The 19648-nt window shown below is 41.2% G+C and overlaps 1 protein-coding gene across 3 annotated transcripts in view; it reads right to left on the reverse strand.

Moving 5' to 3' along the window:
• Positions 1–19227, reverse strand: part of ANO10 (anoctamin 10) — a 226720-nt gene extending 207493 nt beyond the window's left edge. For all 3 annotated transcript variants that reach the window (XM_044920851.1, XM_044920854.1, XM_044920849.1), the window contains exons 1-4: positions 19050–19227; positions 10877–11029; positions 7625–7822; positions 5733–5867 (exon numbers count right to left, since the gene is read on the reverse strand). In XM_044920851.1, coding sequence (XP_044776786.1) covers positions 5733–5867; positions 7625–7822; positions 10877–11015 — 472 coding nt within the window. In that variant the 5' untranslated portion in view covers positions 11016–11029; positions 19050–19227. The remainder of the gene's footprint in view (positions 1–5732; positions 5868–7624; positions 7823–10876; positions 11030–19049) is intronic.
• Positions 19228–19648: the final 421 nt, after the last annotated feature.

Below are 19648 nucleotides of genomic sequence, written 5' to 3' on the forward strand. Positions count from 1 at the left end.
CCTGGGGTCCTGGGATTGAGCCCCGTGTCGGGGGGGGGGGGCCAGAAGGGGGGGGTCCCTGCTCAGCGGGGAGCCCGCTTCTTCCTCCTTCTGCCCCTCCCCCGACTCATGTGCACTCTCTCTCTCTCACACACACAAATAAATAAAATCTTAAAAAAAAAAAAAAAAGCTTTTCCATTTATTGCTATGGATTAACCTCATGGAAATCTAAGATTTTAAGTTACTCTGAGTTTTATTAGTTCTAAAATATGCACTCTGAAAACAGTTCACACTTTATAATTATACATATCCCATATGCACATCCCATTTCTTCTTCAACCAAATATGATATAACACAGCATTTTAGGGATCACATTTTCAAAGATATAAAGGAAGAGAATAATGCAGATTTTGAAAATCCAGCCTTGATAATGGAAATATGATTCTTACTTCAGATGTATAAAAAATTTTCAAATGACCATGATGAGATGATTTTATCTTTATATGCATTACAAAAAAAAAAGAAAGAAAGAAAGAGAGGGAGGATCCTTGTTTATAAAGCCTCATCCTGCCAGCAAGAAAGTTATTTCTATTATGGCTTTAGGACACCAGACAGGGTACCTATACACCCAAGAAAAATCCATTTACATATATTGCCTTCAAGGTTTTCATTCGGTTGGAAATTTCTCTCTGAAGCGGCTGGGAACATTTGGAAAACTGCTGCTGCCCCAGAGCCCCATCTGCAGGGAATGTACACATAGTCTCCGTCCCAGCAGCAGAAAGAGGATGTACCTGGTGCAGAAACTAGCAGAAGGAAGCAGGGGCTTCCACATAAGCATCTGAATAATGTGGATAAACAGGAAGAAATGGGATGCTGACATTAATCACCAAGACGGTGCCTCAGTCTGTTTTGTACCCAGCTGTGTCTTATTCCCACTAAGAGATTAAGAAAGATTTAAAATTCTGTAAAGGCACCAAACAACTGCCTGAATACAGAATGTGGAACTCCTGGTAACAAATAGTGGCAGAAAGACACCTCTGCCCTGTTCTTGTTCATGACAAAAGTTAAAAACAACAAAGGAAACAAGACACATAAAGGGAAACACCTATCTTTGATGAAAGTAAGGAAAAAAACCTATAAATCCAAATCACAAACCATGAGAAGAGGCTTTAAAAGTCAGCCCAGGCTAAGCTAAAAGCACCCATGCCTCTGCACAGTGGGGTCAAGGAGGAGAGGGCAGGGTTCTCCTGGACACGAGGGGTGGGGATTGCCCCACTGTCCAGATATGGGCAAAAAGGACTCATGGTGGACTCCTGAACTGCATCTGCTGGAAAAGACAGTGGTCTGGAAAAACAAGGGCTCACTAGAAAGTAAGTAATAACCACAAGTAACTGGCATAGAACTATGCAGAAACATTACAGGAAAAAGGCAACCAGAAACAAAGGCAGAAAAGAAACATAGCAGGAAATTATAGCAAGCAATGAAAGCCTATGAAATTAAAGAAATGAAAGTTAAAGAAATGAAAGTAAGCCATCTCTCTGAAATTAAAACCCAAAGAAGAGCTATAAGAGCTGAAGGTGAGAGCTCAGAAAAGTGATTTAAGACACACACAAAACTACTACAGATACAAAGTCATAAAAAAAGCTACCAGGAAAGACTGAAAACATAGCCAGGAAAATGGTAGACAAGCCTAAGAAAATTACAGAAAACCTTAAAAATATTTCAGAGAATATTTAAGAGCCCACATACACATAATTGGCTTACCTAAAGACAAGAAAAAAGTAAATACAACGAAGTAACTCTTAAAAGGTTACTGAAAAAAATTCTTCTGCAATCATGGTAATCTTTTTTTTTTTTTTTTAAGATTTCATCTATTCATTTTGAGACACAGAGATACAGAGAGAGAGAGAGAGCATGAGCAGGGAGAGAGGCAGAGGGAGAAGCAGGCTCCCCGCGGAGCCAGGAGCCCGACATGGGGTTCAATCCCAGGACTCCGGGATCATGACCTGAGCCGAAGGCAGACGCTTAACCATCTGAGCCACCCAGGCGCCCCATCATGGTAATCTTTAATCTATACATTGAAAATATATATGTCCAACAAAAACTGCTATAATATAATCAATATCAAGACATATGCAGATAACTGGGAATGTAGACAAGTAAGAATCAAATTTCCTGATACCTCCCTAAAAGCCATACAGATCAACAAGGAGAACAAATAAAAGCATCCATAGCATATATCTACAGTATAACTCAGAGACAGGAGAGTCCACAAAATCTAGTTTACATGTAAGTCAGACAATAAAGGACCAAAAACACATTCTTCTCAAGTGCACATGGGACATTTTCCAGGATAGATCAGTTATATGTTAGGCTGCAAATTAAGTCTCAACAGATTTAAAAGATCTATCATAAAGAGTATCCTCAGACCACAATGGGATAAAGTTAGAAATCAGTAACAGAAGGAAAACTGAAGAATTCACAAATGTGTGGAAATTAAAAAAACACATTCTTAAACAACCAATGGATCAAAGAAGACATCACAGGGGAAATTAGAAAATATTTAGCAATGAATAAAACAGAAACACAACAAAACTTAGGAGACACAGAGAAAGGGAGGAAATTTGTGGCTAAGGACCTCAAATGAACAACCTAATTTTACAATTAAGGAACTAGAAAAAGGAGAACAAACTAAACCCATAGCTAGCAGAAGGAAGGAAATAATGAAGATTAGAGCAGAGATAAACAAAATAGAGGAAAGAAGGACAATACAGAAAACTAAAGAAACCAAAGTTGGTTCCTGGAAAAGATCAACAAAATTGACAAATACTTAGCTAGATGAAATAAGAAAAAATGAGAGAAGACTTAACTTACAAAGATCAGAAATAGAAATGGGGACATTACTACCAATTCTGCAGAAATAGAAAGGATTGTAAGAGAGTACTATTAACAACTGTCTAACAACAAACTAGATAACCCACATGAAATGGACAAATTCCTAGAAATACAAAACCTACCATGAAAACCTACCATAAGTCAGAAGAAATAGAAAATCTGAATAGGTCTATAATTAGTAAGGAGTCTGAATTACTAAGGACACTGAAAAATCTCCTGACAAAGAAAATCCCTGGACCTGACAACTTCGCTGGTGAATTTTACCAAATATTTAAAGAATCAATACCAATCCTTCTCAAACTTTCCCCCAAAATTGATGAGGAACACTGTTAACTCATTCTATTAGGCCAGCATTACCCTGATACAAAGCCAGACAACAATACTACAAGAAAACTACAGACCAACATACCCGATGAACAATGACGCAAAAATACTCAACAAAATACTAGCAAACTCAATTCACCCACACAGTAAAAAGATCATATATCAAGCAAGTGGAATTTATTCCTGGAATGCAAGGATAGTTCAAGTACAAAAACTGGCCTACTGTAACACACCATAATAACAGAAGGGGGGGGGGGAACCACATTATCAACTCAACTGATACAGAAAGAGCATTTAATAAAATTCACTTTTGTGATAAAAACACTCAACAAACTAGGACTAGAAGGAAACTACCTCAACATAATAAAATCCATCTGGGAAAAGCCCACAGCAAACATCATACTGAATGGTGAAAGACTGAAAGCTTTTCCTTTAGATCAGGAATAAGACAAAGATGCCCACTTTCACCACTTCCATTCCACATAGAATTGGAAGTTCTAGCCCAAACAATTACAGAAGAAATAAAATGCATCCAAATTAGAAAGAAAGAAGTAAATTATCTCTGTTGACAAGTGATATTATATTTTATGTAGAAAACCCTAACTTTTCTGCAAAAACACTGTCATAGCTAATAGATGAGTTCAGCAAAGTAGCAGGATACAAAATCAATAAACAAAAAGAAGTTGCATTTCTATACATTAACAACGAACTATCTGAAAAGGTAATTATGGAAACAATCCCATTTATACTAGCATAATAAAGAATAAAATACTTAGAAATTAACTAAAGACATATAAGATTCACACAATGAAAAATTACGAAACAATGCTAAATGAAATAAGACATAGATAAATGGAAACATCCCATGTTCATGGGACTTAACATTGTTAAAATGTCAATACTACCCAAAGCAATCTACAGATTCAATGCAATCTCTATCAAAATCCCAGTGAGGACTTTTGCAAAAATAGAAAAACCCACTGTAAAATTCATATGGAATTTCATGGGACCTCAAATAGCCAAAATAATCTTGAAAAAGAAGAAAAAAATTCCTGATTTTAAAACATACCATAAAGCTGGGGTGCTGGGTGGCTCAGTTGGTTAAGCAGCCGACTCTTGGTTTTGGCTTGGCTCAGGGTCGTGAGATCAAGCCCCACATCGTGTTCCACGCTCAGCATGGAGTATGCTTGAGATTCTCTCCCTCCCCCTCAGCCCCTCTCCTGGCTTATGCTCATTCTCTCTCCCTCTCTCGCTCTCTCTCAAATAAATAACTAAAATCTTAAAAAAAAAAAAAAATGACCACAAAGCCACAGGAACCAAAACAATGTGGTACTGGCATACAGACATATAGACCAATGTAATAGAACAGAGGCCAGAAACAAACCCTCACATATATGATCAAATGATTTGCGACAAGGGTACTGAGACCATTCAATGGGGAAAGGGCAGTCTTCCCAACAAATGGTACTGGGAAAACTGGATATCCACATGCAAAAGAATGAAACCGAACCCTCAAAAAAAAAAAAGAAAAAAGAAACTGAACTCTTACCTAACACCAGAGACAAAAGTTAATTCAAAATGGATTAAAGAAAGACCTACATATAAGACCCAAAACTATAAAACTTGTAGAAGAAAATATAGAAGAAAAGCTTCATGACCTTGGATTTTATTTCATGACATTGGCAATAATTTCTCAGATATGACACCAAAGGTACAGGCAAAAAGAAAAAATAGGTAAGTTGGACTTCCATGAAAATTTTAAAATTTTATGCATCAAAAGACAATATCAACAAAGAGAAGGCAGTCGACTGGTTCTCAGGCATCTGTCCTCCTGGGGTGAGCAGGGGGAAGACTGGAAGATAGTATTATACTGCCTAGAGAACACAGCGGCTTATATGTTTGAAGTGCATTTGGGCGGCAAAAATGCTCTGAGGCCTTGGCCACCATCTGGGGGAGTTTGAGGCAACCTTGGAATCACACACTGTAGTGAGCACTTTCATCTGCAAACTAGTATTCTCACTCAAATGGAATGACACACGAAGTTACAAACTGCTGATTTGCATTCAGGTATTATGTCACTTTGTGCTCTTCCTAAGCCTTGCTCCCAAGTTCCCACTCACTGAGATGAGAGCAGATGGAAAGAGGTGTCCAGGAAAAGACGATGGCTCCTGTTTTCATTCCTCCCCAGGCTCCCTAGAGTGAGTGTCTGGACATAAAGGAAACTTTGCCAATCTTAACATGAGTAATATATGTATGTATTCACATCCAATTTTAAGCTAACTGAATGCTGCGAGACCTTGATAAATAAGTAGCAAACCATACAGGACAAATATATTGATCTAAAGGTACAATATAATGAAGCTCTAGTAGCAAAAGATATGTTCACGAAAAAATAAGTTATTGTAAAGTTCTATGTATTTTTCAACAAGAGGAAAAAAAAATAAAGCCTTTCTAATTAGTTATTCATGTCTACTAAGAAAAGATAATTGCATTATAATGTGTATTCATGAAGCTGGTTGATACAATGACTTACATAATGATTTTCCTGGATACAACTTTGCCTGGGAGTAACCAGGGATCATCTTTTCATTTCTGGCTCTAAGATTTTCAAGCTCATGTTTGATAATGAATTGACATTCTGCCACTGTAAGGAAGTCATCACTGTCATCTAAATGAATGCAAAAATTTCCAGTTATTTTCTCAGTAACAGCCAAAATAAAATTAGTAACATTCAAATAACTTGGGATTATAGAAATGATGATATAAACAATAAACAAGGAGTAAGCAAAGTATAAAACTGCTAAATTAAACAGAATGTAAAGCACATTAGATATTCTGTAAGAATAAAAATATTGTTTGCCTTCACATAATACAATTCTTCAATCATTGTACAATGGTCCCCCCTTATCTGCAGTTGTGCTTTCTGGGCAGTTAGCTACCCCCGTGAATCACAGTCCAGAAGTGGCTGATCCCCTCCCTCTCACCTATCATCAGAAGGTCAGTGGTAGCCTAGGTCATTCACCTCACCTCACCTCATCAGCACATCATCACAAGAAGAAGGGTACACACAGTAAAATAAGATACTTTGAGGGACAGAGAGACCATATTTGCATAATTTTCATTACAGTAGATTGTTATCATTGTCCTATTTTATTATTGTTGTTGTTAATCTCTTACTGTGCCTAGTTTACAAATTAAGCTTTATCACAGGGATGTCTATAAGAAAACAGCACATACTAACTGCTATTTCAGGCACCCACTGGGAGTCTCGGAATGTGTCCCCCCCACGCTAAGGCGGGGGGACTACATACAGTACTAGTTCTTATAGAATATAGTACAAACATCCAAATGGCAGATACTTGCTTGATCTTATCTAATACCAACGAGCAGAAGGCAACATGCTCTTTAATTCTAACACTATTCTAACTAGGGATGGAACTGAAGTTTGGCTGTATGACAAATTTTCCTCCTCCAAACTCGCAAGCCCAGGCCCTTCCCTTCCCATAAATGTGGGAGAAGATAGTCTGATAAGAAAACAGTACTGTTGGGGTGCCTGGGTGGCTCAGTTGGTTAAGTGCCTGCCTTCAGCTCAGGTCATGATCTTGGGGTCCTGGGATCGAGCCCCAGCATTAGGCTCCCTGCTCAGTGGGGAGTCTGCTTCTCCCTCTCCCTCTGCCCCTCCCCCTGTTCGTGCGGGCGCTCTCTCTCTCAAATAAATAAATCTTAAAAAAGAAAACAGTATTTTTTTTGGCAAGTGAATCCTCTTAAATGTGGTGAATTTTACCATTATCATTTATGCACTAAGATACACAAATCCAGAGTAAGTCTGAAGAAGCCTAATCATATCACATCTTCTACTAACTCTAAAAGCTCTGGCAGGGACCAGTTTATTCTGAAGCCAAACTCCCACTCTGACATCTTGGTCAGCCTGGCTTTCTCAGTGCTTTCCAGAAACCACTCTCTTCTGGACCCCCTGTGAGACCAGAAGAGAACCAGTTACCCTACCAGGAAAATGGCAATTCTACGATTCTGAACTACTACTGCATTTCTCATTATAAGATTTTTCTGTATCAAGCTAGTGAACATTCACCATCCTGAGAATTAGGATAGAATAATATAAATAAATTACATGTGTCACAATAATTTATGCTCATCTATTCCAGGGATCGCAAAGAAAGGCCCATGGACCATACTTTAAAAGCGAATTTTAGTGGAACAGTTGCACCCATTCATTTCTTACGGTCTAAGCCTACTTTTGCTTTACAAGGACAGTGTCAAATAACTGTGAGAAAGCGTATGGCCCACACAGCCTAAGATATTTACAGTTTGGCCCTTTCCTGAAAATGTTTGCTGACCCCTGACCTACTCATCAAAAGCTTATTTTTGAGATAAATTAATTCTGATAAAAACAATCTTGGGACTCACCATCAAAATCTTTGAAGTTATGTCGGGTTCCATATGTGAAGGCTCTCATAGTGTTATCATTACACTCTTTTACCAAACCTATTGCTTCTGCACCCAGTAACAATGTAATCTTGGAGGCACCGACAAGATATAAGTTCTGATTTTCTAGTGTTTCTTTCTCATATTTATTTAATAGTGGTCTAAACAGGAGCTGGGCACCTTCAAAAATAAAAGATAAGCACAATCTTAGAAAAGTTTCAAAAAGGAAAACATTCTAAATAAGTATTGTTTCTAGTTTGATATAAGAAAGACATATTATGGGGTGCCTGGGTGGCTCAGATGGTTAAGCATCTGCCTTCGGCTCAGGTCATGATCTCCAGGTCCTGGGATGGAGCCCCACGTCGGGCTCCTGGCTCAGTGGGGAGTCTGCTTCTCACTCTCCCCCCACCTCTCCCCCTGCTCATGCTTGCTCTCTGTATCTCTCTGTCTCAAATGAATAAATAAAATTAAAAAAAAAAAAAGAAAAATGTATTAACAATTCAAATCTATCTTCCCAATAAATAAGAATTACAAGTTGATTTCCTTTGGAAAATGCCTTCTAGCTTCCCATGTTTCTGCTCAGAAGTCTGATCCTTTATGTGTGACCTATTGTCTTTCTTTCTTGAAGTTTGTCGTATCTTCTCCATTCCCAGGGTTCCAGAACATTCTAATGGTAAGCCATTTTCATCTATAGTGCAGGGCACTGGGTGGGCCCTTTCCAACTGAAAAAGCATGGCATCAGTCTTGAGTGTCTTCCTTTGATGATTTCTTCTCCTTTTTCTCTGTTCCCTTTCTAGAACTCCTTTTATTCAGATGTATACCTCCTGGACTAGTCCTCTAACTTCCTTACTTTTTCTCAGTCAAAGTTCCCAATTCTGTACCTTTTGCTCTACTTTCTGGGGGATTTTATCAAAATTATCTTCTAACCCTTTTACCAAGTTTTTAAATTTTGCTTTTATACTTCTACTTTATATGAGCTTTTTTTCCTAAATGAATATATTACAGTATCCAACTCGATTTATAGAATGTCTGTCATACCTTCTCATTACTGAGAGTTGAGTTTTAAATTTTCTCTTGGTTTTCTTTTTCTGCAGAGTTAGCTATTTTTATCTGTTTGTTTAGTTTTAGCTTTCTCTTTCATGTTAGGGATTTTTCTCAGATGTTTGGTGATCTTTTATTATATGTGCATGTTTAAGAAAGGGGTTCTAGGAGGCTGTACTTAAGTTCTGAAGGCTTAGATGGAGCTCATTAAAGATAGCCTTTAAGCACAGTCATCTGGCCAGGTTTTCCATGGTCAACTCTCTGATTTCTGCACCTTTGCTTATTTTGTCTTTGATCAGACTCCCCAAGACAGATTATTCAATCTGCTTCTTAGATGATTTGAATCTAGCTGCTAATATTTTAGAAACTAAATTAGGTATGAGATTGGTGGGGTGGAGGATAGGGGTAATAATAATCAGTTATTATCCTATTTTCAGTACAGAATCTCTATCTTCAACTGTGCATAAAGCCCCCATGCCAAAATCCAAGCATCTGACCCCTCTGCAGAGAAAAGTCAGTCTTCTGCTGTGATGGTAGAATACAGAAGGGAACGGGGGATCTATTTCTTAAATGAATCTCAGCCAATTCTTTTTTCTTTTTCTTGGTACCACTTATTTCCACCTCCAAAAGCCCCTAAAGTCACTAATACCTAAGTCTTTGGTTTAAACTGCAAAACCTCAATTTGTATCCCTGCCAGCTTCAGCTTTGACTTTTTCAAGTCTGAGAAGTTATTTACCACTCATCCACCTGTTTCCTAGCTTCCAAAATGGTGCTGCTGTTATATTCTTTCCTTTCTTCTTTGTTAAACTGGACTTACCTCTTTTTTTTTTTTTAAGATTTTATTTATTTATTTGACAGAGAGATAACGAGAGCAGGAACACAAGCAGGGGAAGTGGGAGAGGGAGAAGCAGGCTTCCCGCCGAGCAGGGAGCCCAATGTGGGGCTCGATCCCAGGACCCTGGGATCATGACCTAAGTTGAAGGCAGACGCTTAACAATTGAGCCACCCATGCGCCCCTGGACTTACCTCTTTTTTAAAAAAATCCTTTTATTGTCATGTTTGAAAGAGAGTAAAAGTAAACCTGAGTGTGAAATCCACTACTTTTACCTGAAAGATGAGAATACTTTTTTGCAATGTTCTTTTCATATTTCCCAGCAGTGTAGAAAGGTGCCCACCCCCACCCTATCCTTGTGTCTCTCTGCTGAAGGCAACACAGTGAGCAGGGAAGACTGGGAATACACTGGAGTCCCTCGCTCTTAGGCACTACAAATGTCCTTCCATCATAGGAATTTTAAAGAAGAGACTCCAACCCAGGGAAACACTTCAGATTTCAGTAAGAAGGTACTCTTTTTTAAGTTTTCTTTTGATTCAGTTGTTTGCAAAAACTTAAAAATTCCACTAGGATTCAAGGTTTTATTATAAAGGAACCATTTCAGTTACAGTCAAAATCTTTATTAAAAACAGTCTATTTAAGTTTTATTCAGTGTTTGGAGACTTGGTGAAGTTTTAGATGAAGTTTTAGGTGAAGTGCAAGTGCAAATCAATTCTTGTTTTGTATAGTTTTATGAAGTGTTTGCTCATGTAAAATGTCCTCCACCCTCTCACCCAATCTAGATCCCTTTCTGCCCTTCAGGAGAGGGCTAAGCTTTGGCTTCTATAAAGTCATCCCTTTCCAGCCCAAAACCATCACCAACTGCCACCTCTGTCTTCCCTTTACTCTTCCAGCTAGTTTACATACAACTCATTTTTAAGTATCATGCACTGCTGTGTAACAGCTCTTTCTTTCGGGTTTTTTGTCCTGTTACTTCAATTTCCAGGAGGTGGCATTCAGTCTCCTTACACTGACAGTAACATCCTTGCAGGCACAGACCATATTAATCTCTCCCTTAGCATCATAACTGACACATAAAAAGCACTCAGTAGATACTTGTTCATTCATTTGATAAATATTGACCTACTATGTGACAGGCTGTGTACTAGACATAGTATTTATAGCTGTGAACAAAACCACTCATGTTGCTTATAGTCTAATGTGGACTTAAGATCTCCTTTCAAGTCCAGATAAATAATAAAGAGCAAAGAAATTGATATTAATTTTAGAAATACATCAATGAAATAACTGTAAAACACATTTAAAAAAATATTTTTAGTCACTGAACATGACTAAGTCTGAGTTATATTTATTTTACTCACCTCCATCTTCCTTTTTAGAGATAATTCTGTTCTTCAGCCATTCTTTGGTTTCTTCTTTGACATCCTGAGCCAGTTCTAGGACGACCAAAGGTGTGAAGGAACTCTCACAAGTATCCAAAGCTGATAAGGTCACTTTCATCTTCCACAAACTTGCTGAAATTAAAATAAAATAAAAAGTACATGGGTTACAATGGAAAAGAGAAATATATAGACAAATATATATATTTGTATTTTCTCTTAACTACACCTAATTCTGGCTTCCAAGAAAAAGGAAAATTTTTCATGATCCAGATGGGTTATATGACAGGCTCAACCAATGGTTCAGAGCACACGTGTGAGCTAGGCCCGTATGAAGTCAGGGGGAACACCATCCTTTTCCGTAAGCAGCTCAGAACACAGTAGGGAGGACATTCAGGTAAAAGAAGGACAGCAGTGTAAAATGTGCTCTCACACAGGAAGAGTAAGAAAGTATTTACAAGGGATGTGACACCTGAACAGGATTTAGAAGAATGAATAGGAATTTACTGGGCGAGACTTGGATAGCATTCTAAGTAGAGGAAACAGTATTCCCCTACAAAATAATAATGAAAAACAGCCAACAGTATCAGAGAAACACAAGTGATTAGGTATGGCTGTGGCACTACCAGTGGGTGGGGGGTGGGGGGGTAGAGTGCTCGCATGGGAATGGCAGGTATCTAACAAGGGACCCTGATTACAAAGGAACTGGGCTTTGTCAAATAAACAATGGGAGTCACCAGTTCAGTAAGAGCAGGGAATTGACACAGTCTGAATTCATGTTTAAGTATGGAGTTAATGTCGCCAGCATCAGCTTCCCTTCCTAGTTTTTCTTTCTCGGGAATATCATCTTTATCTCCGTTTCCAAGCTTGAAAAATACTCAAGTCAACTTGGACCCTCACAAATGGCATCAGTCACTAAGGCCTAATGGCCTCTCGCTAAAACGTTTTTCATGTGAATCTCTTTAACCCAGTGATTCACGGCAGGGACAATTCCTAGACTTCAGACTTACTTATTCTAGCTTTATACTTGATGTAAGTTTTAATGACTCCAAAGTGCAAGTGCAAATCAATTCTTGGGAACAATCGCAAAAGGAGTGACCAACACCACAGAACACCTTTCCATTCTTTCGGGTGAACCATGATCTTGTGACAAGCTGATCAAACAGACCAGAGTAATCTGACTTACAGTGATAAGCTTTTGTTTTTCTCTAACAGAGCATAGTTTTGGGGCAACATAGGTATTGTAAATCAATGCTGGATTCACATCATAGCACAAATGCTTCAGGAATGTTATTCTAAAAAAGCCAGCCAAATCCAAAGTCAGAACACTAGGCTCTATGAAGGTAACCAGATCAAAATAGGACCCAGTAGTCCCCTTCCAACAGCTAGAATAATGTGGTCAGGAATTGTACAGAATGAAAGAATGATAAAAGATAGCAATTAGAGCTATGGGAACTCAAAACACTTAATGTGCAAAAGTTTTCAATCAAGAAAAAAGGAAGAGAAGCATGTTCTCTTCCTTTTGGGAAGGACATGGGAAACAACATGTGTAAAATCAATGATGCAAGAATAAAGACAGTATGGGAGAAGAACAGTAAGACTGGCCTGACCCAGCAGAGAGGGCAACATTTTGTGAGCTGTGACCATTTAAGGGTAAGGAATGCTACAGTTCACATCTGCTCCAGTGGCCAGAAAGGAGTCACTGTAGGTTTCTGAGCAGAGGATTAGCTACATGTCAGAGTGATATGAATCTCAATAGGTAAATTTAGGGGGCAAGATTGTGAGTGTTTTTCATCTTTCAATTCCCCTGAACTTCTGAAATTTTTCATAACAAAAGGTTGGGAAAAATGGTTAATCTACCAGTAGACTACAGAGGCTCAAGCATCATCAACTTTTAAAAGGAAATATCAAATGCAACGAACATTTATGCGGTACTTATTTTGAGCCATGCTGTGAGAGTCTGAAGGTACAAAAGTAAGTCAGGTCCCCATCTCCCTTCTGGGGAGCTCACAGTCTTTTAGCAGAAGCAAGTGTGCACCAAATCATTCTAACACAAGGCCTGACTACAATAGCAGTAACCAGGTGGGGCGGGGCAGCCGGGGGAGGTGGGATTAACTTTCTGGGAAGGGAGGCTGAGAACCAGACACCCTTCAACTTGGAAAAGGTACGTGGATAACTCCGAGGTCGCTGACCTGGGACATGGTAAAGAGTAAATAAAAAGGCATGTTGGAAAGAATGGTTAGGTTAAGGGCACAATCAAGGGTTCAGCACGGTACATGTGGACATGCATCGAAGGTGGCAGTTTTCTGGCAATTATGCATTGCCTAATGTCAGTAATAAAAGGCCTCCCTTATTCATAATGACCAGGTCATAAAACAATCTCTTTGAGACTCTAAATGCGGGTTTCCATTCCAAACATGTATATGAGCACCAGCTAGAGATTCATAATATTTGCACAATGATTTATTCTCATTTGAGATACTATACGCCTTTCGTTACTTGAGACAACCTTAACAAGATTTCCAATATATTACAAACAAAAGTGTCACTATCTCTGATATCCAAAGAGTTCCTACAAATCAACAAAAAAATACAAAAAACTGAAATCACAAGTCACAAAATAAGAAATACAAAGCAGCTAACACACTTTGAAAAGATGTTCAAACATACTAATAAGTGAAATGCAAAATAAGTAGAAGATGCCTTTCCCTTTTCAGATTTGCTGAAGTTGAAAGGTGGACAGAATCCAGTTCTAGCACAGGTGTAGAAAATTGGGCATTCTCACCCATGGCTGACAGATGTAGTAATTTGATACCATCTTTCCGGAAAGGAGAGTGGCAGTATGAAAAGTAATAGTAAATACTCCTACTATTCAACACAACAATGCTATTTCTAGGAATTCATGCCGAAGAGATAATAAAATAGAATAAATATATAGTGGAAGTTCATTACAACTTTCTTTTTTTCTCTCTTTCTTATTTATTTTTGTGTTTTAGTTATGGCAAAGAAACAACTGACAACCTGAAAATCTAACAAGTGGAGATAGGCTAAATACATAAAGTGTGTCACAACTATACAACAGAACCATCAACACTAGCGTCCAGATGCAACTATATTAACATGGAGAACATTTTATAACACATTGTAAGGTATAAAAAAATGCAAAGCGTGATCCCATTTATGGATATACACAATCCACACTAATAGCAAAACGACAACACTAGCTAACTTTTGCTGGGGACTTACTACATGCAAAGCACTGGGCTACTCATTAAATTCTCACACCAACCCCATAAGGAAGAAACTCCAACACTTTCATTTAGCAGATGAGAAAACTGAGGTCAAACAGGTTAAGTAGGTTTGTCCTATGTCACACAGTAACAAGCAGGAGAGCTGGGATTTAAACTCCGGTGGCCAGAGACCAGAGCTCCCACCCTGAACCATGTGTGGGAACACTCACATTTCAGTTTCTACTGTGTGCAGGTTTTTTTTTAAGATTTTATTTATTTATTTGTCAGAGAGAGAGTGAGTGAGCAAGCACAAGCAGGGGAAGCAGCAGGCTCCCCGCTGAGCAAGGAGCCCGATGCGGGACTCGATCCCAGGACCCTGAGCCTAAGGCAGACACTTAATTGACTAAGCCACCCAGGCGTAATAAATGTGCCACCAATGATTAGTCAGATATATTTCTCCAAACTGCCACGTCTAAGTAGTAGGATTTAAGCTGATTGTTATTTTCTTCTTTACATTTTTCTTTTTGATTTGAATTTTAATGAGCAAGGTTTTTTTTTAATAATTAGAAAAAAATGGCTTTTACAGTTGTATATAGAACTATATACAATATTCTATATGTTGTATATACAATTGTATATAGAACTATATATACATTATATATAGTTGTACATAGAATAGTATAGAAGCCCCACATTTTCAACAGTAGTGTAAAATATACCCTCAGTAAAGGCCAAATGATACTTCTTTAAAACTGTATAATACAAGATAATATTTTGCTTTAGTCCCCAGATTAAAAACATACCAAAAGAAGTTGCCTAACTTTAAAGATTGTTTGGAGTAAAGGTTCACTAACCATGAAAAAGCCTTCTGTCCAACAGTATATAAAATGAAAGGACTCAGTACCTAGGCACACCCCTTCCTATGCAGAAGGAGACAGCCAAAAGCCCCAGAGGGGCTGCACAATGATAGAATCTTTAGAGCAGAAGGAGCCTCAGTGGTCATTTAGTTCCATGACCTCACTGTATCATGTTCACAAGACCCAAAATCACACAACCAGTGTGGCAGATATAGGACTGAAATCCAGTGGTCTTTGAATAATATGAAAAAGATCTTTTTTTTTTTTCTTTTTGTGAACTGAGTCAATAAAGTCAGTTTTACAGCCTTGTCATTAGAAGAAACACTGGCCTGGCCAAACTGTGCAGCAGCATGCTTTAGCTCCACAAAAGTCTCACAGACTAACACAAATGCCAGTGTCGTGCAGACGCTGCTCTGAGCAACGTGAACCATGGGGATGGGGGCTGGGGGAGAATGCCCACTAAGGCTTTTTAGTGGAGCTTGGTAAGCCTTGACCCCTTTAAGGCTCTAGTACATTAAATGCTCTTGAGGTTTCAACACTGTTGGTGACAGTCCTTTAAGGACCAACTCTGCTCCGTTCATGCTTGCGGTTTTCAGCTGTCCTACACTTATGCCATCCATTGAGCCACACTGTGCAAACCTGGTTACCTAAGATGCCCCTTCCCCACCCTGCTACACCTCCCGTGCTCTCTTCTTCTGGTCCCTGTAACCCACCAAGGGGGAACATACTGCTCAGGGAATTTCTGTCTCTGTATAAGAACATCTCTGGGATGCCCTTTCCTTTGGGGGATTCCTGCCCCTGCGTTCTGCATGCAGCAGGGTACAGGTAAGGAGGACTCAATTTTACAGTTAACTGGTCAGTGGAATCCAGGTGTGCCCTAAACTCACTTCTCCCAATGGGATAGCCCAATGGCGTGAATATACTGAAAAGAAGCCTCATGGCAGCCTTGGTCTAAGCTAAGTTCTGCAATCTGCTTTTACCAGAGGATCTTAATAAGAACTTGGTCCACCATTACCATGCACACGACCAGTACATGGGACCAAAATACCAGATGGGGGGACATGAGGGCTTTAAGTGTGGGTACAGAAGAGAGGCTCATAGTCCCAGCTGGGGCCAATCTACAAACAATGATTCAACATATGCAGTCTTCTTAGGCACTGGAAGGTAGAACAATTTCTGCAACCACAACAAATTTCCCCCTTTTATCCAGGCTGTCAGCCAGGACAGCAGCCAGGAATGACTAAAAGGCAGAGCATGTAGTTCCACAGATGCTGTGCGGCACAGGATAGCCACCCCAAATTCTGCTCTTAGCATGTGCTGAACTGCACGCTGGGTCAAAGAGAGGCCTATAAAGGAACTGGATTCATGTGACTTTTATATTAGCTACTGGAATCACTTGCCTACAGTAAAAGATAAATCCTGGCCATACAGGTTGAAACGTACAAAGGAAGAGAAGCACACTGTGAGTTCAGCCATGGGTGGGGGGTTGGGGGACTGGGGGTATGTGCATATTTTATCAAGGATTAAGAAAAGAATAGGAGACCCTGTATTCTCTTTCTGAGTTGGGGGGGGGGGGAGCCAATGGAATTATAAATTCAGAGGCAGGTAAGAAGGAAATGTACCAGCTGTCTTCAGAAATCACCTTATTTCAGACTCAAGGAGAAACATAAACCAAAATTACAAAATCACTCTGTCATGAAGCAAAATAGGAATACATCAGTGAGAGAAAAATGAAGGGCTACACCAATTGAGCTGGAAAATGAGAGGGATTTCCTCAGGAGAAAAGTTGCAATTTTAATGGCCAGGGCTAGAAGGAAGGACAGGACCCCTCCAGAGGCCCGGAGGGTAAGGACAACTTAGAGACATCCTCTGAAACCTCCAAGAGGCAGTTAATTATGAGAGCAACTGTGGGACATTCCTTCCTTGAGACCTAAGGCAGCTGCCGCTTGGTGTTATATAAGATGTGGGCTAATTTGATAGTGGAAAATCAGCATTGCACACACCCACCCTCACTAGAATCTGATGCTCAGTGACTCAGTGACACTGACAAGGTAGGGAAGCTGGTGAGGCCCATTCCCATACCTGGGAACCTGGTGGCATCAGGATTCCAAAGGAAGATGCAGGAGGTGAGACAAGACATACTGAAGACAGGCTGGCCACAATAGCCCAAGCCCAGGCCTGATTAGATGCTGCACCAACAGAAGGCCACCTCCGCACAGAATCACCCAACTGAGCCTTGCCATGGACTGACCGATAAAGTGAAGCAACAATATTTCCTCTTCTCATTCAAACTTTCTATCTACTCTCATTATGCCACAAACTGCCAAGATTTTGCTTATTTGGGCTGGAATAATGTCTGAAAACCTGGAGCAACACTGAATCTCATCCGTAAGCATAGCACTTGACACAAAACTAAACTCTAATATGTGATAAAAGAATGAATCTATATGATGACCATACAACCATTTAAAAAGATGTTTAAGGAGAATTCTTAATGATCCAGGAAAATGCCAAGTGGGGGGGGGGAAAAGCAAACAGTAATATAACAACATGACCCCAATGATGTAACATGTACACTTAATAGACAATAAAATACAAAAAGAATTAAGAAGAATTGCACCCAAATGTTAACAGGATTGGTGAAATTACACGGGATTTTAATTTTCATCCTTATATTTTTTCTCAATCTTCCAAGTTTCTACAGTGAAAAAAAAGTTTCACTGGCTTTTTTTTTAAGTGCACACACTCCCATTTACCAGGTCCTTTCTATTCCCTTCCATTATTTTAGATCTTTTAAATTTCATTCTTCACCTGCAATTCTACAATTCTTTCAGCAATACCTGGTCAGAACAGATATGGTCTACTTTCCACAGTGAACTGAAAACTCTGTATCATACAAAAAAAGGCCCTTAGAAAACATCCAGTTCGGGCGCCTTGGGTGGCTCAGATGGTTAAGCGTCTGCCTTCGGCTCAGGTCATGATCCCAGGGTCCTGGGATCGAGTCCCACATCGGGCTCCCGGCTCCGCGGGGAGCCTGCTTCTCCCTCCGACCCTCTCCCCTCTCATGCTGTTTCTCTCTCGCTCGCTAAAAAATAAATAAATAAAATCTTTAAAAAAAAGAAAACATCCAGTTCTGTAGGTTAGTGTGACTTCAAATTCAAAGGAGACAAATCATAAAGATTTTTTTTAACTACACGGGATTAGATTTTTAAAAATTAAACTCCACAGGATTTAATGGAATGGGATACAACTCCGTCTGAGTGAACCTCAACTGTACTTATTTTTAAGTCCGGACCCTCCGCACACAGTCTTGGCGGCTGGCACATGTTTTGCAGCAGACAGCGCACACCAAGGCTGGCGCTGTGAAGGCACCGGGAAAACAGAAGTAGCCTATAGGAGAACTCTTCCATCCACATTGCTCAGGTGTCCCAGGCACTGCCCCTGACTTGCATTTATTTCTTGAAATGTACGATGTGTCCCAGTCAAGAGCCTGGAAACCCAATCACCCTGATGTGAAAGAGAGCATGACCCTGCAAGTTCGCTCCAGCCACACTTCCTTCTGACATATCCTTAACTGTCCCCTGCTCCCCGGACTGTCCCGGGAAGCGTGAATCCGGAGCCCCGCTGAGCTGGTCCTTCCAAAAAACGCCCTTCTTTAAGCTTCGCCGTCTTTTCCACCCCCACCCACGATCTCATTCTCCTTAGCTCCGAAGACCCCCAAGCCCGCAGCATGACTCCAGCCCCAGGTTTCGGCCTCACTACATTTCATCACTAAATCCTCCACCCATAACCCGTCCCCAAACCTCGGCTCTCCCCAGGCCCCACCTGCGACTGCCATTCCCCAACACCTTCAGTCCTCCCTCCCCCATCCCGCATCTGCGCCCATCCCGGTCCCACTTCCCCATTCCTGGGACTGCCAGCACTGGGAGATACCCCGAGAACGAAGGGCGGCCGGAGGCGTCCCTGGTGGCGCCCCGCCGCCGCCGGGCAGCCCCGGCTCAGCTCTGCACAGACCCCGGCTCCGCGCCGCTCACAGGGAGGGGGCCTGCCGTCCCCTCCCCCACGTACCGGCCGCAGCAGCACTCCACGTCTTCGGAGGCGGGCCCGAGAGCCGGCGCGACCCGGAGGCACCACCGTGGACGCTCCAGAGGCGGGGCAGGGTCGGGGCCTGCGGGGCGTGCGTGCCGGGCGCTAGGTGTGGCAGGCCCGGCGGGGCCCAGACGCCAGAGCGCTCAGGCAGGGCCGGACCACGCCGGGAGAGGCGGGGCCCAGCACTGCGTCGCACTGAGCGGGGCGGGGCCTAGTGGAGAGTCCTCACGGCGCGGACCGGAACGGCCCCGCAGAAAACTGAGATGGGCCTAGCTGGTCTTTGGCCGGGAGTGGGAACGCGACGGCGCACGGGACAGGCGTGCCTTGTGGGCTGCCACTCTGAGAGGGAACCGGACCACAGAGGCGGAACGGGGCCTCGCTGGGCGGTCGCACCGAGAGGGGGCGGGACCACGGTGGGGGGCGGGGCCCCGCCGGCCTGTCTCACCGTAGGGGGACGGGACCACGGTAGGAGGGGCGTGCCCTATGAGCTGTCTCTCCGAGAGTGGGCGGGACCACGGTGGGAGAGGCGAGTCTTATGGGCTGTCTTTCCGCTGAGGGGCGGGGTCTCGCTGGGCTGT

This window comes from Neomonachus schauinslandi, chromosome 1 (assembly GCF_002201575.2).
Source record: "Neomonachus schauinslandi chromosome 1, ASM220157v2, whole genome shotgun sequence".
Lineage (NCBI taxonomy): Eukaryota > Metazoa > Chordata > Mammalia > Carnivora > Phocidae > Neomonachus > Neomonachus schauinslandi.